The sequence below is a fragment of the Mytilus trossulus genome, chromosome 6, assembly GCF_036588685.1.
Source record: "Mytilus trossulus isolate FHL-02 chromosome 6, PNRI_Mtr1.1.1.hap1, whole genome shotgun sequence".
Taxonomy (NCBI): domain Eukaryota; kingdom Metazoa; phylum Mollusca; class Bivalvia; order Mytilida; family Mytilidae; genus Mytilus; species Mytilus trossulus.
In genome coordinates, this window is record NC_086378.1 from 34,121,589 (window position 1) to 34,148,374 (window position 26,786).

The 26,786-nt window shown below is 29.5% G+C and overlaps 1 protein-coding gene across 1 annotated transcript; it reads right to left on the reverse strand.

Annotated features, from left to right (window-relative positions):
• LOC134721207 (large neutral amino acids transporter small subunit 2-like) lies at positions 1–26,467 on the reverse strand. The gene is made up of 12 exons (XM_063584012.1): positions 26,218–26,467; positions 19,486–19,644; positions 18,568–18,703; positions 12,781–12,906; positions 10,406–10,499; positions 9,747–9,791; positions 9,192–9,315; positions 8,102–8,205; positions 7,551–7,647; positions 6,895–7,044; positions 5,729–5,906; positions 1–5,000 (listed from the first exon to the last, which is right to left on the reverse strand). The coding sequence occupies exons 1-12, from the start codon at positions 26,395–26,397 to the stop codon at positions 4,930–4,932; spliced, it is 1,464 nt and encodes a 487-aa protein (XP_063440082.1). The 5' UTR covers positions 26,398–26,467; the 3' UTR covers positions 1–4,929.
• Between the last annotated feature and the right edge of the window lie 319 nt (positions 26,468–26,786).

Below are 26,786 nucleotides of genomic sequence, written 5' to 3' on the forward strand. Positions count from 1 at the left end.
TCATGTATGTATTTTTATTTATAATATTCATGATTTTTTTTTATTCAAAATGACACACAATTGATGATGCATGATTCAGCAAGCTGTATTTAATAATACAGCAACCCTAGCACTCAAAAACACAATCAGGCCACACCAAAAGAGTTTTACGTTATTTAGATTTTTTATAGATTGAATAAGGTTACAATTACAATTTTGATAACTATAGGAGATGAAGATGATGTATAGTATATGCAACATTATTCACATAAAATTCAAAGGCATAAGTTAATGTTTTATCTGTACAGAACTGAAGTTGTAAAATCTAAAAAAAAATCAGTTTGGTGTGACCTTAAATACATAAAATACAGTTGTGAATGCATTGAACTACAATCTTATTGAGATTCTTAGGTACACGATTAGCTGCAAGTATGTAAAACACCAAAAAAATTATGTTACCCTATGCGCTCAACAATTTACACCAACACTCATACAACTGTTAACTAATTTTCTTGCAGTTCAAATTTAATTTGACATACAGCTATTTAAACATGTGTATGTATATCAAATATTATCAGATATCAATTTGGCAAAAGCTGAAACAGTTAGCTGATGGTGATTAAATTAACATTTTGGTTGCAAACATTTCTTCATAAAATTTACATATGTAAGAAAATTAGTTAAAACATTTAAATTTTTGGTTGTAAAGAAGTCAGAAACCTAATGTTACACAAACACACACTTTCACTTTTGCTACACATTTAAACATTGTGCAATTTCTGTATACAAAATTTCCTTTAATTATTCACACTTACAAAATTCATCAACATGATAACACTGTTGCAAGATCTTATTTTGCTACTCAATTATAAATCTTGTGGGTTTTTCTTAAGGCACAATCTAAATCAGCATCTAAATATACTTCATATCAAAGATACACATGATCTTGAAAATAAGATCAACAGATTTAAACTACTGTGGATTCTTCTTAATTTGAGGGATACCAATTTTCTTTGATTTTGGGGGCAAAGGTGAACAAAGAAATTAAATGTTCAAAAAAGTGCAAATTTATTATATAGTTTGAATGCAGACTTCAAATATCAAATATTCATGAAAATTACAATTTTTCTTCGATATACAAAAATTGGTATCTGTGAAACTAAATAAATCCATAGTTTTCAGCAAATAAATATTTCAAACACATATCTAAATATCTTCATATCCTATTAATCAATATTTGAACTTATCTATCTGATACAAGTGTTTGAAAAAGTGAAGTAGTACTGCTATCTTAGATATTGAGATGGAAATGAGATACAACCTCATTTTTGATACATAAAGACGAACCATATATTGATCAATTACGACGAATATAAAATAATCCTCAAATATCCATCAATATGTACACAGGCAAATTTTCATTTTATTTTTTACTTGTTTCTTGTATAATAATGAAAATTTCCTAGTTATAAATGAATGTTTTCTTCCAAAAGGCAAAAATATGTAATAAATAAATTGATACATGTGGAGATGACATTCAAAGAATAACTTTATTATGACCTTAGTGAAAAAATGATGAAAATTCATTCAAATATTTACAATTCATTTAATATAAACATGAACACCTGATGTAATTCTGTAAATTCAGAAATATTGGCGATATTTATTTAATTGAGAAAAATGTGACAGGGTTATTATCGCAATAATTTAAACTCACATTTTGAAATTTGATACATCAATAAAACACGATTTTCCTCAAAAATTAAAATCGCATTTTTACACTAAAATGTCAAAATTGCAATAATAAATGCACGCAAAAATTTCTGAATTTACAGTATACTGCATAAATACACAACTGTTACCAAGCCAAATGTTTTTTAACATGCTAATGCACAAACATGGTGAGAAATGGTTTTGGGATGAAAGACTAGAATTTGATACCTATTATTAATGCCCAAATAAACTGAGCAATATTTTGTGTAAAATTTAATTTTTTTTATTTATTCATACGCTTTTTAATATGGCAGTTATCCACAAGTTTTTACATATTAATTCACAGCAAAGTTTCAAACTCAGCACAAACGTCAATTGTACGAACATGTCTAATTTTTTTAAATTTTATTCCTGACAAATAAGGCAGTTAAGTTATTTATATCTGCATCAGAGGTAGGTATACTCAGACTCTATTAAATAAATAATAACAAAACACAAACAGTTAACAAAAATTATATACAATACTGTAAACTAAAGACATTGTGTAATCTCATATGTTGTATCAAGGGAAGACACTTTTACACATTTAGGTAACAACCAAATAATTGATTATTGATAAAGTGTATATAGCTTTATACCAAAGCAGTCTTCATTTTGTGTCTTGCATGTTTTAATGGAACTGTCCTTGATACAGTATGAAAATGATATTTTTTATACCAAGTCCCATAAAGTTAAGTTTTGACAAAATATGACATTCCCTCTAGTAAAGGGTTATTTCTTGCAACATGTTTTGCCATTTTTTTTTCACATGCAGCGGTGAAAACGGTTCATTATTCACCATGTTTCGTGAAATCAGTAAAAAGATCAACATGCAAGAAATTTTGAATTGTTCATTCATTATGAAATGGCAATTTTATTTCGCATTCTTCCGTGCAGATACCCCCTTATATGCTCTGCATTGAATATTTCTGTTCTTTGGATTTTTAATACATTGAAATATTTCAGGGGAATGAAAATATAAAATAATAATGTGATATGAAAGATGAAAATTATAAGAACCAAGTTTGATAAAAAAAAAAAAAAAAAGTAAGCATGTTTAAATGTATGTAAATCTCTACTAGATATATTTTCCACACATTTTTTTCAGTTTACAGTACTCCAAATAATATGTCTGACACAAAATAACAAGTCTCCAACATCATGTATCTTGTATAATATAACACTTGAAGTCTTTCATTAACAACTTCTAACAGTATTGATAAAATAGTTGTAATAGTCATTAGAATTATAACATTATAGCAAAATCAAGCTGCTCATAAAAGAAGAGAAGATGTCAAAATTCAACTCATTGAAAAAACTAAAAATGTCAGATCTAACACAGATTACTTACAATACGAAATCTACATTTTAACATCTTGTTGATTGCATATCTTACTTGGAATAATTTTCAGTAAATGCAAAATGTCACTCAAGAAAACTTTTTTTGCTATTTATGCAATTCATTTATAATAATAAGAATCAAATTCAGAATTTGACAATTACAATAATAAGTAAATGATGAACATCTAAAAGATTCCTAATAAATTTAACTACAGGCAAAATGAAAACTATAGCAAAAACAACAGAGATTCAATTAATAACAATTGTTCTAAAAATACTAAAATTCTAATAATCTCAAAAATTGCTTTATTATAAATATATTGCATTTAAAAGATGCATAAAAGAGCTAAATGAATGATTTTATTATTTCATGATATGATTAAAAATCCTGTAGTTATTAGGATAGCAGACAACTATAATAAATATATAACAACGATAAAGCTTAGCAAAACATACCCTGTGCAAAAAATACAATGCAATGATTTTTTTTAAATATAACAAAAAATTTACATTTCAACTGAGCGTCAATGAATTTTTTTATAGATGAAACAATTCAACTGAGCTTCAATAATATTTTTTAATGTATGTAAAATTTTAGCTGAGCAATGCCAATGTAGAGTAGCAACAGATTTTTCATGAAACAATTTTTTTTTATCCAAATAACATCTAAATGGTCAACATTTTACAATCAAGAACTTTTAATGCCTGAAAACAGACATAAATTTGTATTGTACCTTTCTTTGTATACAGTTTAACAATGCAATAACTCATACTTTAATGAGCAAATTTCTAAAGTTTGTCATGGAAGAACAAAGGAGTATTTGCCTAAATTGCAATCATTCATCAACTTTTACACAAAATCTAAAAATACCATTGAATTTTTATCAAAAGTTTCTTATTTTTTTTCTATCACAGTTACTCTTAATCTAATGTAATAACATGTAGCAAATGGAACTCGATAGATTTTTACCAAATAATAGAATTTCAATTGTACTTTTAAAGTGATACTTGTTTTCTTTAACATCACTTTTCATGCACTTTTCCTTGAGTGGCCAAACTGCTAAAGAAAATTTTAGATGACAGGAATTTTGAGATCTCACGATTAACTTGTAACAGAATTTTAACTTTGAAATACAAATAATTGAAATGACGTTAATGTCAACAGAGGTTGTTTTTTTTTTATCGTGCATTTAAAATTTTTTATACTTAATTCTTTCTTTCATTCATTCCAAACATTCAAGAAACAGGTTTTTCTACTTGTACAAATTATGTAAGAAATGAGCACCGTGTGTTTAATAAAAGGCTAATACAAATTCTTTGTTAATGATATACAAATATTAATGAAAAAATAATGTACAATATGTCCTATTGCATTGCATTCCAATTTTATTGGCTAGGTTTAATGACATTTTCAAAGTTTAAAAAATTTGAAATTAAATGTAAATAATAAATAAATAAAACTTAAAAATATTTCTCCAAATGTATGATTTAAGTATTGTATATATAGATATATAAGAATTGAAAAAATAACAACTTTTGTCCAAAAGTTATTTTATATGTTAGTTAGCAGTCCTTGAAATGGACCATTTGATAACAACACACTTTTTATCAATGATTTCTTCAACAGCTCAGTCTAAGCAGTTAATATTTATTAAAAATGCATTATAGTAAATAAAACATGAAAAAAATAATAGTATAAGCTGCTTTTGACGAAAAAAACAAAACAATAGAGATTTGAAAAATGGCAGTACATAATTGTTCTTAAAAAGATTGCTTCTGCAAAATAAATATTTCAACAATAGACAATTAACAAAAAAGAAATGGCAATTATTTTGATCTCTAGATTTTCTGTAGGCTTTAACTGTCCTTGACCTCTGTTTCTTGAGCGACTACATTACAACACTTCTGTCCTAGTATAGTACAACTTGCTGAAAATAGAGAAAGTACAAATATTATTAGTATTATTTGTTATTTGTTTGATAAACTATAATGCGCTGATGGTTTTTTGAAAGTTTATTAAAAAGAATATTAAAAACTTTAACCATTATGGACTTATTGCAACATTTAATTGATTGAGATTTGCAACATGTAAATGATTGCAAGTTACCCATGTAATAGACAACTTTTAAGTTCGATGCATTTCCGTCTAGTTTTAGTGAACGTCATTTGTGTGTTTATTCGGCAAATTGAATCCTCAAAATTGACAATCAGCATTGCTGTCATGAAGGAATTGTCATTAAGTACCTACAGAACAACAATTATTTCTAGTTTATCCTGCACAATGATGATCACTAAGATGCTTGATGAAGGTTAATAGTGCAGGGATACAGGCGACCCCCTCTATCTGGTAAATGATGTCATAAAGGCGCTTATAATTGACAATTTTTTTCCAGTGACGGATGAACTCGAAAGTGGTTTATTGCTTGTGAATTCTCACATATTATTGACTGTGAATTGCCATATATATAATTGATCGGAAGCTGATACATGTAATTGATTGGGAGTTAACCATTATAGGTTAAAGAGTATTAATAGGTATAAAATACTTTGTGTAATTCTTTTTGTATACTTACTAATGAAGACTGATAGACTTGGGGTTAAATAGTATTAATAATAGATATAAAATACTTTACATTATTTTTTTTTGTATACTTACCAATGAATTGTCTGACAGACTTGGGCTTACTCTTCCACTTAACACCAAGTACATAGACTGGTAACCCAGAAAGAACCATAAGTAGAGCCATACCAGTCTGTTCAGTGGCGGCATATAAAGGTACCACCAGTAAAAATATAACACACAGCAGGAAGGTTATTGGAATAACCAAGTTGAACTGAAATATAAACAAATATTATAATTACTAACAGAAGCGTCAATAAACTGAGAGTAGCCTGTTACACTTGATTCATTTAATCTATAATCTGAGTTTTTGAAATAAGAGTTTTATCTTTAGTAACATTTGACAACCTTAATTTTAACAGCAGAATCAAATTTATTTTAAATACCTTATTGAGTATTTTGACAAAGAAGTCAATATCATTTTATACATGTTATATTACAAGTAAAAACTTTTATACTCAGTCCCTAATGGCCAGAGTCAGATTTAGGGGGGGGGGCCCTCTTTTTGGGAAAACATTTGGTTGTTTATATAGGGAATCGCTGAAGCGTGACCGGAGCGGGCCCCCTCTTAGGTCAGTCAGTGGGCCCCCACTCATGAAAATTTCTGGATCCGCCACTGATGGCATCATTTATCTGATGATCATTGCTTTGGCAATTCCATGATTTGAACAATCAATTTTGCCTATATCTTATAACCTGTGTAGTTGATTTATTTTTTATTCATTGGATATAGATTTACTCAAGTTTCAAAAGTTCAATGAAGTATAAATTTCCAATCACAACTGCTTTCATCAGAAAATTTATACTTTCCTGTTCCATATACAACAAGAATGTGTCCCAAGTACACAGATGGCCCATTCACACTATCATTTTTCTATATTCTGTGGACCGAGAAATTGTGTTAAAAACTCTTAATTTGGCATTACAATTAGAAAGATCATATCATAAGCAACAAGTGTACTAAGTTTTAAGTTGATTGGACTTCAGCTTCAACAAAAACTACCATGACCAAAAACTTTAACCTGAAGCTGAACGAACAGTTGGATGGACATCGAATGGCTGAACAAACAGACCCACAGACCAGAAAACATTGTGCCCCTCTACTATCGTAAGTGGGGCATAAAAATTCTTTAAAAGTAGGAAAATGAAGTTATTCTATAATTACAAGTCAAAATATTTAAATGTTTCATAAGCTACATTACCTTGATAGGACGATACATTTCCGGTCTGGCATAACGTAGGTATATTAATGCTGCTATAGACATGCCAACAGACAGCCATTGTACAAAACTCATGTAATTAATAAGGAAGAAAACATCATCGGTTATCAACATCAGTATAGAAAGTCCTCCCTACAATGTACACATGGGAAATTAAATAATAAGACAAAAATCTTTACATTTATACATCTTTGCTTTTAGTTGTACTACGCACTACCCATGTTTTAGACAAGAAAATGACATAAGAGCATGAAAATAAAACGGAAAAATAAACATTGTAATGATTTTTTTGATTTTTTTTTAGATACATGTAGGTTAGCAATATCCAACAATCTCAAGTTTATGTACATACAATAAGCTAGGCTGTACAGTAACCTATAGTTGGTAATTTCTCCATCATTTTGGTCTCTTGTGGAAAGTTGTCTCATTGGCAATCATTCCACATCTTCTTTATTATAAATAAGTTCAATAGGATCAAAATAGTATCTAGGTGGAATTTGATTTGGACATGTCAATTGCAAAATAACTCGGTACTTGTGAGAAGAAACCAGTCTGTGTTGGTAGAATTTCCATAGAAAAGGGGGGATTTAATTTCAATTTTAGTTTGAGACATGTAGTATATGATTTTAAAATCATACCGTGAACAACATGGCGGGCATAGGTGTCCTTCTGTTAACCTGTATCATAGACAAGAAATCAGGAAGATGTCCTTCTCTAGCTCCAACAAAGAATAATCTGCAAATACATAAAAATTCCATTAAAAAGTGGTTTCATCAAGAAGAAACAAAAATAATCATATGTAGCCTTAACAATGTCTTCTTTACAGTTTGTATACTCTATGATTTTACTTTTCTTATTTAGTCATCTCTTTGTAAAAGAAATTAAATTCATTTATAGTATGAAAATATTGAATGAGTTTTTTTTTAAGTTGATAGGGTTGCTTAATCATTAACTTAACACATTTTTATAGTTTTTTTTTAAAAGCAAGGTATTGCATATCATTTATCTTTATAAGCAAGCTAGATGCAACTATTGAATTGAATTGATTTTTTGGATAAATCATGATTTTTATTCAATTAAGAGGTAAATAACATATAACATGTATCACTAGAGTTCAACTATAACACATATACAGGAAGTAAAACTAAACCTTCAGAAGCATGTGTACTGTAAAAACACAAATATTTACCTTCCTGATGTGAAAAGTAGACCATTTACACCTCCAAATGTAGAGAGTGATACAAACACAGGTACTATCCAGGCCATCACACCAAATACTTTATCTCCAAAAGTCTGAAAGTAAACAACATAAAAAACAATTCAAATAATTTCATTGGTTGTGTTCAATGGTTTCAAAAAGGTATAAGGCTGAATAAAATCTGTTAAGGGTTATTTCAATTTTTCAAAACGTTCAAAATGTTATAAATTCCCTGTTTAAAATTGTTTAGAATACTTTATTTTTCATTCCAAAAAATTCTAGGCATAAAAACTTCTTTATTTAAATGTAACATTTTTGGTTCATCGAAATTGGCCAATTTTTAGAACATTTTGTACATTGAAATTTGTCAACACCAAATGCCACCTTTACTTTAGATTTCATCCAGATCACAGTAGTGTTTGGATTATACAGTTTTATTTTCTAAAGAGTAGTCTGTGTTTGTCCTGATTTTCAAGTTCAGCTAAATTTTCTCTAGCAGCTATTCTAAAGTATCAGTTATCATTTAAATTAGTGTACCACTTCATAAAGAATTGTTGACCTTCTGCTGTTGTCTGCTCTATGGTCAGGTTGTTGACTCTTTGACACATTCCCCATTTCCATATTCAATTTAGTATCTACTGTGAATTCATTATAGTTCATGGAATATCTTAAAGTGAGACTTATGTTTTGATATCAAATATTTTTGCAAGAAATTCAATAGTTTTGATTAAAAGGCCTGTAATAACATAATATAACAAGTAATAATAATCAATTATTGCTAAAACGGAACCCCACTTCAAAGTGTAGCAGACATTTTTTGATATAGAAGGACATAGGATTCAGTTAAGTTTAGATTGCAATGCAAAAATTCAGTTGCCATGAAATAATGATTTTTCGGTTCTTTACTTACTAACATTTAAATTAAGGTGAAATAATTGTCATGTAGGCAACGTACACAAAACTAACAATGGGGATTGATATATATATAAATTGCTCTTGGCAAATTCTTGCAAAAAAGGATAAAAAGTTATAAATGTACATGTGTATAAATGTTTGAAATAAAAAGTGATGGAAAACTTACAACAGCTACTGCATTGGAATCAAGCATTTCTCGTGGAGATATAATTGTCATGTATGCCACATTAGCAAAAACATAGACAAAACTGACAATTGGAATTGAGATATAGATAGCACGTGGTAAATTTCTGAAAGCACAAATTGGTTGATATAATACATAAATTTATAATTCAAGCAAAGTGGCCATCTGTTTCTTTGCATATATATATAAGCAACCTACTTCATTGCAAACCAATTCCATAAGTAAGGAATTGGAATGAAATTTATAAAAAACTTAAAATTCTGTAAAACTATATGAGAATAGTATTTTATGTCATAAACAGCATGCTTCATCTATTGTATACAGTAAAATTTTATAATATTCTTTTACTGAACAATTGCAGATTTCATATGGTTGTCAACATTTGCTCAATTTGAATTTTTCTTTGTATATTTTTTCTCTCTTGGCTAATGTGTTGTTCGTTTTTCTTCAACTTGTGGATGTTGATTAACCCCTTGTTGTAATCATATGAAATGAAACACTTTGATCTTTTGAACAAAGAAGAAGTGTGCAACTTACTTGTAAGGATCGATCATTTCTTCTGTTACAAAATTCAAAAAGTTCCTGAAATAAATAATAAAAGTTTTTTTTTCAAATACATTATTTTATTTTTCATCAATGTTAGATTTTTAAGACTTGGTTATGAGTATGCTTCAACAAACCTACCTCTTACAAGAAATTTGAAGATGTAATGAAATTTAAGTGATGAATTGACTAAATCCATTGGTACCAATCAGTGGCGGATCCAGAAATTTTTATAAGTAGGGGCCCTATAACTGCCTAAAAGGGGTCCACTCCAGTCAGTCACACGTCAGTGATTCCCTATATACTGTCCGGAATCCACCGCTGACAATGGCCCTTTCATAGATAATGTGCAGTAAAGGAATTGTGACCATTATTATGGTGATCATACATGTATGTTAAATATTGGTCAGTGTGGAAAGAGTATCAAATATGTTGACTGCTGAACCATATTGGTACATAATATTTATGCACTTCTTTTTTAAACACATGGCCTTTTAAAGTTAGTGCTTAGTAGTCCAAATAATCCTGATATCCTGAAAGGCTACTGTATTTTTTGCTGAGAAATTGGTTGATGTCTTTTTGGACCTCACTATAAACTATTCTTAGAAAAAGGACCTGCTAGCCAGTCTATTTTTATTTAGCCAAGTACTAACCATCCAGCATAAGCAAATAGTCCAGAGTACAAAGCCAGGGACATTTTACCAACATCTGGATTCGTGTTCTCAAATGTAAAATATTCTGTTTCACCTGTAATATAAAATATTAAAATAAAATATTTCAGCAAGATTTTTCTATATATTTTTATTATTTTACTTTTTCGAAATTTATTACATGTACCCTTTTCTCTTTTGTTTGTGTAATGCAAAGTCACAGCTTAAAGAAACATGTGCAATTCATGAATTGTTTGGCTAATGGGCCTAACAATCAGTTTCTCGTGAAATTCTATATTTTTATAAGCTTGTGCTTGTAACTGGGACTAACTCTTATTTTAATATAAGTGTTGATGGTACTACAACATTTTCACTAGCCTAGACCAATGGGATGCTGTTCAATAATTAAGATTGAACCTGTTTCCTCATTTTCTCCCAAAACATTCAAGAGTAAAGGTATTTGATAAATTTATCATACTTCATTCATAATTTGTCCATTTATTGTAACACATGTGACAAAGAATGGAAAAGGAATATTTTCTTATGTTGTCTACTTTTGTTTTATTTATATTTCTTACACAGATTTTGAATACCATTTAGAACATATGTTGTGACTACAAACATAATATAATCAATATTTAAATCATTCAAAAAATCATTTGTAACTCAGAGTAAAATGAAGAAAATATTCTGCCTTTATTTTCAATATGATGAAGAAATCTTGGTATTAAATTCTTTTTCAAATATGACTACATACAAAGACGGATCCAGTCATTTTTAAAAGGAGAGGTTCCCAACCCAGGATAAAGAGGGGGTTCCAACCATGTGTACCCATTCAAATGCTTTGATCGTTTGAAAAAGGGGGTGAAACCCCAATACCATTCCACCCTCGAAACTGCAAGGTATACAGGAAACAAAATTTGAACTCCTAGGACACTGATTTTAATGGATTGGTGTTTTGTAATAAGTAACACAATATACTTTCTATTTTCAGGAAACTGAGAAAAACACAAAGGCTAAGAATTCTTGGACAAGCAAGTCCTGTAGAAAAGTAAGTGATTTACCCAACCCCTAATACATTGACTTTCAGACCTTTGCATGAAAAAGTTATAGTATGCTGCAAAATAAAGTGATATATTTGAATACCTGATCTAAAAGTTTATGATAGAATATGTATGTTGTTCCCCTAGGAATTTGATTTCCCCTGAGAATTCCAACTGGACTGAAGGAAACCATGAAATAGTATAACTAGTTGTCTGTGTAGAAATTGGGATTACAGACATTCATTTAATTTTTTTTTTGAAAAACTGTCTAATATATTTTTTAATTACATATTTTCTATATCTTATAATCTAAATTTAGATATCATCCACCTCATTTGAACTTTGGTTGATTGTTATTTCATTAGAAATCAAACCACATCTCCTTATTTTTATATACAATGTAAGTACAAGGAAAACAAATGAGATTAATTCACTCTGCCTGAAATTAATTTCTTTATAAATAATGGCCATTTCCTTCTCTTTTTTTTAAATACCAAAGTTTAAAAAACATGTTCAGAACAACTACACTTGTTAATTCACTGAAGCATTGTAAATTTATGCACTTATGACGTAAGAATTTACCTAACAACTTTAATAACAATAAACATGTACTGACGTACAATTGCAGACCTTCAGACCTTAAGACCTTTGGCATATTTTTTTTAAAAAGAACACAAATAACTACACTATAGTTTTAAAACCACAAATGCCACAGGTACAATAAAACAACATTATGATCTCAAAATATTTTTATAAAGTGCATCTAGTTAATGATCTATGTAATGGTGTGTTATGATTATATTTTTCAATCCTAATCTCTACTGTACACACAAAAAGAGGAAGAGAATAACAATACATTGTGTATATTGAAGTGAAAGTAAAATATTCTACTACTGATTCAGTAATTTTCGTGTATTCGAATTTTTGAGAATTCAGGGAAAAAATCTTTTTTTGTGGATACATGTAGTTGATTTCGTAGTTTTGCAAATGTTTAATTGCCAATTCGATAATTTTTTAAATTCCTGCTCCACTTGTTTCCATGAAATCCACCCCACACAAATGGTTCCTAACAATCCAGAGGTCGGAACCCTTTTTTTTGTTGATCATTAATGCTTTTGAATGGGCACACATGGTTGGAACCCTCTGGTTATCCTGGTTTTGAACCCCCTCTTTTAAACATGGCTTGATCAGCCCCTGATGATTTTATATTGTTATTCATACACAAAGTTCATATTGAAGGACAACACAACTTATCAGGTTAATAATTGTGTCTGCCCCTAAATACCCCTTTGCAGTCACTGAAGTTTTCAGAATCTTATTTGACCTTTGACTCACCTTGACCTATCATAACAAGACCAGTTAAGGTGATGATTATTAGAGCAAGTATCTTAGCAACCGTGAACACATCTTGAATCCTTGTGGCTGCTCTAACACTGTACACATTAATGAAGGTTAGGATACCTGAAATATACAAAATAAATCAAATTTACAAAACTCTCCAGTATATATTTTATTGTTTAAGGACAGCTTTTTAATTAATAGGTAACACATAATTATATGATTGTCAATCGGCAAAGCAATTTAAAATTAAATATAATGGTATTTAATCTTCTTGTTTTCTGAATGTATTTTTTCAATTTGTTATGATTCAGAACAACTACACTTGTTAATTCACTATTTTAATGCATAGTAAATTTATGCACTTCTGATGAAAGAATTTGTCTAGCAATTTTTAAGAATAAATATTTACTGACATACAATAGTCAGCAGACCTTGGTGCATTTTATTTTTCAAATAAATTTTTATTGATTAAGCAGTCTCTTTTATCTATAACCCAACATCTCATCCAACTGCTGTACCAAAAGTCGTCATTTTTTTTTATGATAGTCACACATACTGTATACATAGTGTGACCTTGACATCTTTTTGGGTTTTTTTTTTTTTTTAGATGATAAATGTTTTTGTTGCCCGAGTTTGATACATGACTTGACACAGGATGATTTACCAGCCGTGGTCATGGTCATAACTTATATTTTTAGAATTAATTCTTAATAAATTTAATTTAATAAAAAAAATAACCTTGCATACCAACTATCAAGATAAGGTCAATGCCTGGTGTTATTTATTGCCAGAGTCCTACATGTGGCCAATAAAGTTTCTGAGGCAGACAAAAATGGGCCATTTAATATAATTGCAGTAAAGAACCAGATATGTTATGTCCGTCTTTGCATCTTATTAGAAGACAAGTGTAGCAACCTTAACAAAATATTTTTTTACATTGAAGATATTTCTCAATAACCTATACATTAAGAAGACAATCACAGGGTCCTTTCTGTGATGCCTAACACATTTTGTTTCTAATTCTTCCTTTGCAGACTTGAAGTTTATAAACTATAAAAAGTTCCCATCTTTGATATGCACAGGTAAATACTTGAATAATAAAAAAAATAAGATGGGGTATGATTGCCAATGAGAAATACTTTCCACCCGAGACCAAATAACATATAGGTCATCGTATGGCCTTCAGCCATGAGCAAAACCTATAATGCACGCTTTAAAATGTTCACAAGACCTGTCAAGTGACTTTTTTTTCAATTTAACAGATTTGCCATAAAGAAAAGTGCAAAAAATGTCAGCGCTTTGGAATGACATTACAAAAAAATAAATTTAAAATATAAAATTCCTGTTTTTAAATTATGATGTCCAAAAAATGTTTACTAAAAAAATGCACGGTGCAGGAATTTGTAATTAAGTGATAGTATAGTTAACTATGTCATATTTTAATTTAGTATATACATAGCATGTATAATGGTTTTATTTTCACATTTGTCATTTTGCGTCTCAAAATATAGTCTAGATTTTACCCAATGTCACATTCTACTTTCTCTGAACAAATTTATTTTCATTTCAAAGTAAAAATAGCCTGTTTTCCTGATTTTATCCCCAAATAAGTGAATGTTTCATACAAATAACATTTGTAAACTGGGTACTGAAATTATCAATGTTATGATATGATAAATATAATTATGATATAAGCATAATATTATAAATGAAAAGGCACTCAAGAGTCATATAAGGATGTGACAAAATAAAGAAAAAATAAAAGACATAACAAAGATGTCTATAGCTGCTTTTTTGTACTGTAGTAGGGTTTCTATCTAAAATAAAATCTAGAAATCGATATAAGAAGAGAAATTATTTGTTAATGTAACATGTTTTTTTGTTTTTGTTTTTTCTTATTTAGTATCAATCCTATTGTTTAGATTTTACACTCATACATTTATTGATCATTGATCTAAATTTTCATATTGATAGATTAAGTTGAATCAAACCATATAACAAGATGGTTCAAATCAAATACAAAACAGTCCATCCTAGGGTGTCTTAAATAAAAAACAGATGACCACAGCACATGTTAACATGTCATGGTTTAAGAGATTAAATATCTTAGATAAAATTAAGTGATGCAAGACAAGGATATATCATCTTCTAATAATCCAGTCATATTCTGCTGGATATGAAGGACACTGACCTTCAGGGGCACTGATAGTTGCAGATAACAAGATTTTGTATATAATGTTATCCAAATAAAATACATGTATCAATTTACAAGTAATCTTATAATTCTTATAATAATATAAAGTGTACTTCATTTCTAAATCAGTTTACAGTGGCGGATCCAGAAATTTTTATAAGGGGGTCCACTGACTGCCTAAGAGCTCCAGTCATGCTTCAGTAATTCCCTATATAATTTCACAATTTTTTCACAAATGGGGGAGGGGGGCTAGACCCCCTGAAAAACCCTCTAAATCCGTCTCTGGTTTATTTTTGACAGGGATTTCACTAGACTTGCTACAATTCCCTTTCTTTTATTTCTTTCATACTTATTTATGTGTTTACTGAAAACTACCAGAATACTGATTGTCCTTGGACCTCTGCAAGTGTCAGAATAATGGTAATTTCTTATTATAGCAATAAAATTGTAATAGAGGCAAAATTGAAAAAAAATAAAGATAGAAGGGACTTGTAGCAAGGCTATGTTTGTTTTACCATAATGTCAATCAATAGGAATTCATTTCTTCACTTTTTTCTCCACATTTACATACCTATTTATAAATATGCAAATATAAAATAAAACAAACAGATGTCACCTGATTGTATGCAAATATATTTTTTTAGTTCATGACTTCTTTTTTTACATCTCACAACATACATTGTACAAATTACACAAATGGCTCTAAACTCACACAACTTTTAAGCAAGTAAAGTCTAATTGGTTACAAAAAAACTACATGTATGTGTGCACATTTATGTGCATTATTAAGTCACCTGAAATAACCTGAAATTTAGTTAATTTTGAAATTAAATTATACTTTTGTTGACAACAAAAAGATTTAAAACTGACCACAATATGTATACCTTTTTTTGGGCAAGTGCCATACTTTGAAGAATACCTGTTTTTATTTTAGGATAAAATAATAAATAGGAGGAGTTATATATACTTTTCATTTTCATCAGAGAGAGAAATTTTTAATCAAAATACAATGTAGACCAAGAACAGCAACAGATGTCATGCAATTTATTTTGTGGTTTATATCAATGTATTGTTCCCTGTTTAATCATCATTATAAAACTTACACTAACTATAAAGCATAGCTTAGAAGGTTTTGATTTTATAACAATTCTTATGAAACCATCTTATTTATAAATCTTCATTTAAACAGAAAAAAACAATAACCTGTCGCAATAAGTTACAGTTAATGTATACCCAATATATGCCCTTTGAAGCAAATCTTGAGGACCAAAACCGGATAAAAACACAATCACATCATATAAACTCTTTAATTGGAAGAACTGTTTCATCATAAGAACTCTTTAAATGGAAGAACTGTTTCATCATAAGAACTCTTTAAATGGAGGAACTGTTTCATCATAAGAACTCTTTAAGTGGAAGAACAGTTTCATCATAAGAACTCTTTGATTGGAAGAACTGTTACATCATAAGAACTCTTTAATTGGAAGACATGTTAACTTGGACCATTGTCATCTCATCTTTAATATCACAGGATAAATTCATAACTTATTTCAGTGGATAATTTTTAAATCTGCCAATTTTCACGATAAAGGCATGAAATATATTTTTTTAATCCCTAGTCATCCTTCTGTTCCTAAATATAGTTCGAAATCTAACCACACAAGTCAAGGCAAAAACATCCATTTGTTCCAAACCAACCTACATGATCAGTAGTAATTCAGTACATATCTATCTGTCTTCATTTCTTAAATCACTACATTTTACACCATTAGCATGATCAAGGTTAATTTTTTGTCAGTAATTATCTCATTCAAACTTCCACCACAACGAGCAATTTTCCATGGTCAATCTGTCATCTTCTGACAAATGAAATCCATACCTTGGGAATCCCCGTAGCTCTCTTATTGAGGCCACAACAATTCATTCATGAATTTTCCCACATCAATTGTTGACAGGTTTAAAATTGAAAAACAAATACATGGAGATTTGTGTCAATTTTTATCCATGGGACATATTCACCCCCTCTTGTAAATATATGCCAAATTCAGCATATTTTTCATCTATAAAGGGACATAACTCTAGAATGTAGATATAAATGCTACACAAATTTGAACTTGATCAGTGTTTGGTGGTTACAAGTATCGTGTATTGTGCACAACATAATCATAGACTAACCAACTTTTTTCAATGACATCTTGTTCATTTACTACCAAGTTTTTAATAACATACTTGTTGTTTGTTCCTTATAAATTATTGTGTAAGAATTAATTCCAGTATATAAATTTTAAAGGTTGATGAAAAAATCAATGACAAATGAGTGAAAAACTAGTTCCATTTATATAACTCAGTCAGTGAAAATAATATGACATTTCATTAAGGTTTAGACAAGGATTTGTAAAATCCTTGGTTTAGATTAGCATGCAAATCTCTGACCAATCAAAATGAAAGGATTTCTTCTACAAATCATTTCATATCACACATTATACTAGATTTTCACAACCACTCTTGAATCTTGCAAACTTTTTAGAAAGCAATTAAAACTAAAGATAACTAAAAATCTCTTTAAGAACTTGAAAATGATTAGTAATGGCCTGATGAACTATCCAAAACTGTCAAATAAGGACACTGGTTCAAATTTCACAGTTTTTGGTCAAGTTTTTTTGTTCAGCTTCATAAATCACAGATAAGAAAGAAAATGTCATGTCAAGACTCTATAAAAGACATTCATCTCTCTTTGTAATGGGGTTAAAAAGATCAGTACCCTATTTAACACTTCCCTACCCATGATAGACTTTTAAGATGACCTGATAAAAATTTATACCTTATTTCAAATGTTTTTTAATCACTTGTTTTATGTAAACTTATGAGTTAATTTAATTTGATTTAAAAGTGCTATTTGATAAAAATGTGTTTTTCTTATTCATATATTTCAATTTATTTTAAATGTGTTATTTGATTAAAATTGAGATTATTTTATTCTCTGAAGCTTCAAAGTTTAATTTGTGAAAACCTAAAAAAAGACTTTACAACCACAATTATATGTTCCTTTGAAAAAAATAGTGATTACACAATATATTAATCAATGCTCTGTAACATTGAAGGCTGTAAGACCTATCATTGCTAATGCTTACTACTTTGTCATATAGTCTCTGTTGAAAAATGATTTTATTAGTGGTCAACCACATCTTTTTATTTTACAAAACAAATGTTCCAAGAGGTAGAGTGCCTTCAAAATGAAAAAGCAATGCAGAAAAGCATTTAGTGACCAAATTTCATATTCAAACCATCAAGCCTAGCCAATACAAAATTGTCAAGATCATCATGGCACATCAGAGTTTTACGTTTCATTTAAAATCCGACTGATATACAAAAACTAACCTCCAAAGCAAAATTTATAACTCTGATGTATGACATTTTGATTGACAAAGGGACTTGAACTTTTCCCCGGCAAATGTGTATGGGAATTCAGAAGGTCTGAAAGTACATATATATTGGTGATTACTGTAGGAGAAATGTGCTGATTTGATGCACCAAGCTTAACTAGCTTTTGACTCTTTCAACTCTCCTTCCAACCAAATAATACTTACTAATGCAAATAGCAGCTAAAAATCTGACAGCAATCTTTGGTGGATCACATGTCTCAAATCCTGGTTGTAATACGTAGTAAGCAAATGTCAAGGACACCACTGCTTGGGCGGTAGGCCTGATGATTATAAGGTTAACCTGAAAAATACAGATCAAAGATATGGTAAAGCACCTTCAAATATAGTTCAAATAATTATATTATAAAAGCTTTTTTTTATTATTGCTTTGGCCCCTTTCTGGCATTTAAATGAAGGATCTATATATAAAAAAGTTACCTTCAGCAGACGTCATTATAGTCTGGATTCCTAAACCTAGGTTTTTATTTTTATTTTCATTTTTTAATAATGCGTTGCTCCTACATATCTGAGTATACATGTACCTGGTAATTTGTTTTATAAATTATGATCTAAAACAGTTTTTTACATGATGCATCTCTTCTGACAACTAAATCTAACCTTTTTTTTTACTAAGAGAACAGACATGTGAATACTGTAGGAAATTAGAATTTTACATTTGAACTATATCTTAAAATTCTGAAACATTTAAATTATGAATTATCTCTTTTGAAACAATGTGATTCGGTTTAATATTTTTCTCTTTTTGATATAATAGTAAATTAAGATATATATCTACCGTAGCCTATCTGATTAAAAATCAGATGCTCTGGCAAAGCTTTCATTAAAAGAATCTGAAAAAGCCCTGTTTTACCTTCTTTAAAGGTTCCTTTGGTTTTTCTCCAATTAATACACAGCTTCAACAATTTGAAGCCTGAAATTTCATTGGCTAAAAAAATATAACCAGAAAATGAAATGAAAGAGAGATTTCATCTCCTTGAAGGCAGAGAGCTTGGACACAGGATCTGGATTTTAATAAAGATTGATGTGTAATAAAACTGTTTTTTAAATATTTATTATACCTACCCATAGCTGCAAGAAAGCAAGACATGGACCAAAGGCATCAAGGATATAAGCATAGTCTCCCCCTGATCTGGTGATAGTTGTTCCTAACTCGGCATAACACAGGGCACCAATTAACGACAAAAATCCACACATAATCCATATTACTAAAGCTGCACCAAACTAAAATGTAAAAAACATGAGTTAACCCGTTTTCTGCAAAAAAATATTGTACAAATTGCTGTCTTGGCTGTTCTTTATACCAGTAATTCTTTTTTCATTATACAATGTATCTGATATTTTATATATAAATTGTATGTTTTTTTCTATTTTAAAGATGGTGACATCCTTTTTAAAGACTATTACTGGAAATATTTGTATTTGTTGTGTTCTGCAATCAGTATTAAAATAGCACTGCTGCTGACATTTTTTCTTCTTTTACTTACTTTTTTTGGCATGCAAAATGATTTATTTGATTTAAAGTTAAAAGATCAAACTTTTAATTTTTATATCTTATTGGACTTAACATACCATATATAATTTTCTAAAAATTAAAGTTGTGTGCGTTCCAAATTTTTAAGGTGGCATGAAAATGATTTATGGAAGATAGCCCGTACAATATTATTTAATTTTTAAATCATTATAATGCATCAGAGTAACACATGATACAACTAGATTATTCAAAGCTTAGTGAAGGCCATTTTTATTAGTTCTGTTCTCAAAATAAAAGTAACCAAATTGAATACATATATCTGGATATATATATTCATAACAATATACAGATTATCACATTGACCGAACACCTGCCGACTCTATTGAAACATTGCATCATTGTTTAATTGTTCAGCAATCATGAGTTTCCCATTAACACATATATCATGTATTTATTACATATTTATTACACAGAAAAATCACTTAATATACTTTTCTTCGAAACAGAAATATACTTCAAAATGTAGGATATTGTAAGAAAAAATAGTAAAATTTGTACTTTTGGTCTAGACATCTATAAATGTTGTATCATGTCAGATTGTCCTGAAACATGTAGTTTGGTGGTTCGTTTTTTATTTGCTTTCTTTGATGTTTGGTGTATATTATAGTTTTTACTGTTTCACTTCAGTTTTGAAACATTTCAATTGCTCAATTGCAAGAGATAGTTCCGCTAATCACATGCAGACACATGTTCGTGCAGTCATTTTGTCATCAGACAAACTAATTAATTATGACAGATGTGTGGTTTTGATGAACAAATAATAAAACTGTCTCTTTCGGAGGACTTATTTCTTCTTTTGCTATTTACTACCATTTAATGGTAAAAATTTGAATTCTCAAATTTCATGAAACAAAAAGTAAATCATAGTATTTTTCCAGATCATCAAGATAATTTCCAAAAAAATTAGCCCTCAAGAAATAAAATGACTGCCAGTCTTAGCTTTGACTGTTAAAACTATAATGCAATGCAGGTCTGTACAAATATCTGTTCTGAACAAATTTAGTCCCTTCCCTTAAAAACAATCTTCAAACAGTCAAACGCAGATACCAATAAGTGGAAATTTCTAAACAAAATATTTGATGTCCAAATTTGCGTCTAAAATAGGAAATTGATCTGTCTGCTTCCCATACCTCACAGAATATGTCCTTTAAAACTAATTGCTGAAACCCATTTCCTTTATCCAGCATTCAAATAATGCATATGGAAAACCAATACAGTTTATGAGCCGAGAGGATCTTACTGAGGTAATACGTGTAAATCTTTTATTTTGAAAATCCTTTTACTATGACTAATTTTGATAAAAAGATATTTCTTAAATTATTTTTTAGTAAAGTGTGTAATACATTTGTACCATACAGAGTTTATTACTAATTTTTCTTATATTTCACAGCTTAATGAGTTCCCCACCGATCTGATAATTATGACTACCATTATGACCCTCCTCGGTTGATGTTTTTAGATGACAATCACCATGATCCTACATTGATTTTGGATTATGAAATGCTCTATATATGTAGATGACATTTCATTTATGTAAACATTTATTATCTTTTAATTCAATCCAAATGATTTGTTGATTTGGCGTAGGAGCAAAAAAACGATAAATGGCCTTACAACATTAATGAAAGTAAAGAATCTGACTTCAAACGAAGAAAATTAATCGTTTTAAATAATCGTTTTAAAATGCCCAATATATCTAGTGAAATTAGAGTGAATTTTTCAATTGAGAAACAAATATATAAAATTCCTATACATGTGATTTTTTTTCTCATTTTCATCAATGAATAACAATGAATAAAGAGCATATATACATTTTAAACAATAAATTTTCTGTCACAATATTTGCATAACCTTATCCAAGACATCTGGTTCTGTGATGCAAAAAGTATACTTGACAAAAAGAATGAAATCAACTAATTAAAAGACTTGAATTGATAACATCAATATGAGTGAAAAATTACTTCAAAAAACAACAAATAATTTTTTAATTCAACTACACAATTTGTGGTTTACATTGTTTTCCTTGCCATATAAAAAGTTTCCTTTAACACTTTGTGGTATTTCACTTTGTAGATAAAAGATCAATAAATCTTTTATCAGATATTGCATCACCATGTTAAAAATGCGAATTAATTCTAAGCTTCTTATTGCATCATGAACATAATACCCATCAACATGTAGACATTAATTCCATGCACATGTTTGCTGTTGCATCATCAAATCATAAAAGGGGATTTCCTAAATTCCAGAGTTCCCTATTAACCAAGGCATGATTGCATCAGCATTATAATTTCCTGCCCACGACTCAATTATTCCTTGAACTCTTTATTCAAGTACTTTTTGTTTAGAATAGTACTTAGTAACAGTAGAATGAGTAATATTGATTTAGTACAGATTTTCACACTTGAATTGATATTTTTAATAATAGCCGAAAGGTGTTACGATAAATGGTTATTTAGGTGACTCTAAACATTGCTTTTAAGCTGAGGATAAAAAGTTAAAAGGGTCAACATTAATCCCTCCACAGTACAAATATACACATACATGTATTATGACCGTGTTGATCAGATTATGCCAAAAATATAAAGTTCTATAGATATTTAAGGGGTTGTCTTAATTTCCTATAGTGCCCCCAAAATAGTATGTGTTAAGTAATTACTGTCGCATGCTAAAAATAATTAGGTTAGGGATTTTTTTACATTGTAACTTTAACAGTGCTAAATTGAAAAATGGTAAAAAAAAACTTTAGGGTAGGGGATAAAAGTTAGAGAAGGTAGGGGTACAGTAAACTCACATACTTTTTTATTTGGCTCTATGTTTAATACAAGAATTATTGCTATAAAAATGATATAAATTCTATTTTTTTCATTGTTGTGCAGTGTCACAGATGTTCCCCCAACATCAGTTAGCCTTTATATATATGATTTTTGATAATACAAACTACTCTGCAGAACGAAAATGGAATCTTTACTTTTGCGCATTGTTTTTTATTGCCTCTGGATCTGTTCAAACTATTCAAATAAAAAAAATAAGAAGCAATGTTAGGATTGCTAATGAGATAATTATCAAACAGAAACCAAACGGACAAGGTGGTAAACAACTATATAGGACACAGTAAGGCCTTCAACCATGAGAAAACCCCAAAAATGTATAGTCACTTATAAAAGGCCCATCATTTATGAGTTAAACTTACAGATAAACAAATAAGGCCAAAATAAATAATAGGTTTGTTTGCCCAAACGCTACCTACCCAGAAAAAAGCTGCCTACTCAAATTCTTTTATTGACCTGATTTGAAGAAGGTTTTTTTTAATCAAATAGGCATGAAGGCTAATAAATATCTGATACTTCAATTTCTTTTTAAAAAAACAAGAAGAAAATGCCTACCTACCTACCCACTGTCTCAACCTTTGGGTAGGGGTTGGGCAAACCAAAATTATTTTAAGTGTAGCCTAAGGCATACAGTAACAACCACAAACATTGCAATTTGATTCCTGATTTGGGACAGACACATCAAAAACGTCTGGCATAGAGAAAGCACTAAACCCTGGCCTTTACATGAGACAGTTGTGAAACAGCACAATAACAACATAAAGATGTCACTATTTGTTTTATACTTTGATTATACTAGCAGTGGTTAATTTAATATGCAGGAATTTTGCATATAGAAACCATAACATACATCATAAAGCATAACACCTTTGATGCTCAGGTACAAAAATGCACATAATCATAAAAGATTATGTAACTGATGCTTCAAGATGTCTCAATCCGTGACAATTGCAGACAGGGTTGATGCTAATTCTAAAAGTGCACCACGACATATAACATTATCTTTTCTATAACACCAAATAACAGTTACACTATATATAGCTAATAAACCACACACTAAAGAATAAATCTAAGAGAACCAACTATTATTTTAGAAAGAAAAAAATCAACTGTAAAGGTCAAGGTTAGGTTAAATAATAACCATTAACATCAAAGACTTCCAATGACTGTACTGAGGCGAAGATCAAAACTGAGGCATATGAAAATAAAGAGCAATTAGGGTCTAAATTTAGTTCAGCTTCCCTCCAGTACTTACAGAAACATGAGAAACTTTATAGTAGGGGGAAATCATGGTTAAAAGTTGTATTCTTTTCTTCAAAAAGCCAAGTCTGTAGGTGTGAAGTTCAATCAGGTTCATTCATACTTTCATACTGCCACTATTATAAAGGTCAAGGTTAGGTTCAATAATAAAAACTAAGCAAGTCGGTACTTAGGCTGTGATCAAAAGGTACATGAAGAGCAATCAGGGTCTAAATTTAGTTTGGCCTCCCTCTTGCGCTTAAAGAAACTTTAATTTATCAAAATCAAATAGTTGAAAAGTACCTGTATTCTTTCTTCAAAAAGCCAAGTATGTACAAATGTATGTCCCAAATTTAACATGAGGTTCATTAATACCACCTAACACTATTATAAAGGTTAAGATAGCCATTATCATCAAAGGCTTCCCATATTATACAGCTGCGATCAAAATACTTAACTAATTTTAGTTTTTACTTTATTTTCTCTTTCAAGGACACAATAGTTTTCATAGCTCAGATAATAAACACCTTCGGTCAATTCAATGGCTTATTAATAATATTTCTTTTTTTTTTACTAAATCTCGTAAAAAAGTAGAAATTGATACTTTCAAAAATTATCCCAATGTCATTTCTTTAGTGTGCTCCATTTTAACCTTATAATTTGTTTTCCAGAGTCAAGTGTAATGTTGAGACACCTTATAATTAACTTTTTGTTTAGTTATACTTCAAGCTAGCTTCAGTTGTGATATGAACCCCTTCAAAGCATAATGATTATATTTCTGCTATATTTAAGTAGTCTTGTTTTCTATGGATAAGGACTTAAAACCATGGAAGATTTACTGTTTTACACAAACTTGTTCAATGTTAATAGCCATTTGTGAATGTTATCCTTTACGCCACAGGGAACCAACAATTTCACAAACTATGATGTTTAACAAGTTAGAAGTAGTAAGATTTACATTAGTAATGTTAAGCTTAAAACCTTCTTCATTTCAAAGAGCATAATATTTGAATACTAATGTTTTTTTGTTGTAGGCCACATGAATCCTTTTTTTTTCTAATCATTTGTAAGTTTGTACATTTTTATTATATGCTATTCATTTTTGTCCATGAAATTAGAAAAGATATATCTGTATATATATATTAATTTATTTATTGTGACATTAAGTGTAAAAGTGGACATTTATAAGAAATATATATCCATGTGACTGTCAACACTAATTATTGTCAGACCCTTAACAAGATTAATATTTTTAAAGGTAAAATGGGGTTATCTTCTATAAATAAGCAGTTGTTTTAGCTAGTGAAAAGTTATTGAAATGGACTAATGCTATTTACTGCTGAATTTGATATTAATAATATCAATATTTTCAAAGATAAAATGGGGATATCCCTTTCAAATAAGCTTTTGTCTTTTAGGTAGTGAAAGGTGATTCAAATGGATTAAGGCTATTTCCTGCTGAATTTGGTATTATATAATAATTATTAAATAGGTATTAAGGATTAAGGTTGAAGCACTATAACATATATGACCATTATATAAAACAACATGTAATTTTTACACCTGGCACCACAGTAGTTAATCAATATGTGATATATCCTGGTTTTGTCCTGTATAAAACAATTACATGTATACATAAACAAAAAACAATACATAAACAAAAAGCACCTGAATGACATATGCTATGGATGTATGGAGTTTGGTTGGACAGATCCCTTTGCTACATATGTATATACATGTAATTAATTCTTCGCAATATTTTGTGGTGGAAATACAATTAACAAATTAACACTAAGTTTCGTGCTGTTGCAATAAATGTTTTTGTGGTGATTTTGTGCAAGATGCAGAGAAATGTCAAACAGACAGGGAACAAACAATGAAACATGATGAAAAAGAAAAGAAATTATATTTTGTTTATAATCGAATAAATAAATAATTTTACAGCACAGAAAAATTAAAATAGTAAGGGTCTGTATTCATCTTTAAAAAATACACATTAAATAAAAATTAATTAAAACTGAATTTAATTAGCATGAAACATATTTTAATATTCCTTTCAACATTGGTCAAACATATTTTTCAAAAATCTTTTCGCGTTTATGACAATAACAAAAGACCTTAGAGCTTTTTCAGTAGTTTGTTTATTTAATTTTCTGTGTATATAAAAACCACGTGGAATTTGTGTTTACTTACCGACCCTGCTTCAGCAAGTACACCTTTTGGGGAAACAAAGATCCCAGAGCCTACAATTGATCCGACAATAATAGCGACTCCATTGAATAATGTAATTGTTCGTTTTAGTTCAACTTTTCCATTGTCTGATCCTTCTGAACTTGTGTCCAGCGCTTTCTTTTTCATATTGTCCACCGTCATGTCTGTTTGTCAACACACCTTCCGTGCTCGTGTTTTGAAAACTGAGAGACTGTAAACATGGAGTTGCTTCCCCTTTATTTTGTGGTCGAGTTCATCCTGAAAGGGTATACTTTTTTTCTATGGTTTGAATATACATTATTTTCAAAATATGTATTGATTTTGGAATTAATTAGAAAGAAAAAAGAAGATAAAAAATTATCATATAACGACTAATTGATCAAATATTATGAAGTCCCTTTCGATTTGTTACCGACAATTCTATCCTGACAACCCTAATTGGAGTAAAAAATCAAAATAATATTGCATCATTCAAGTTTCATTCATTTTTTCGTGTCTTGTTTTCAGACAAAAGACCTTAGAGCTTTTTCAGTAGTTTGTAAATCAAGCAC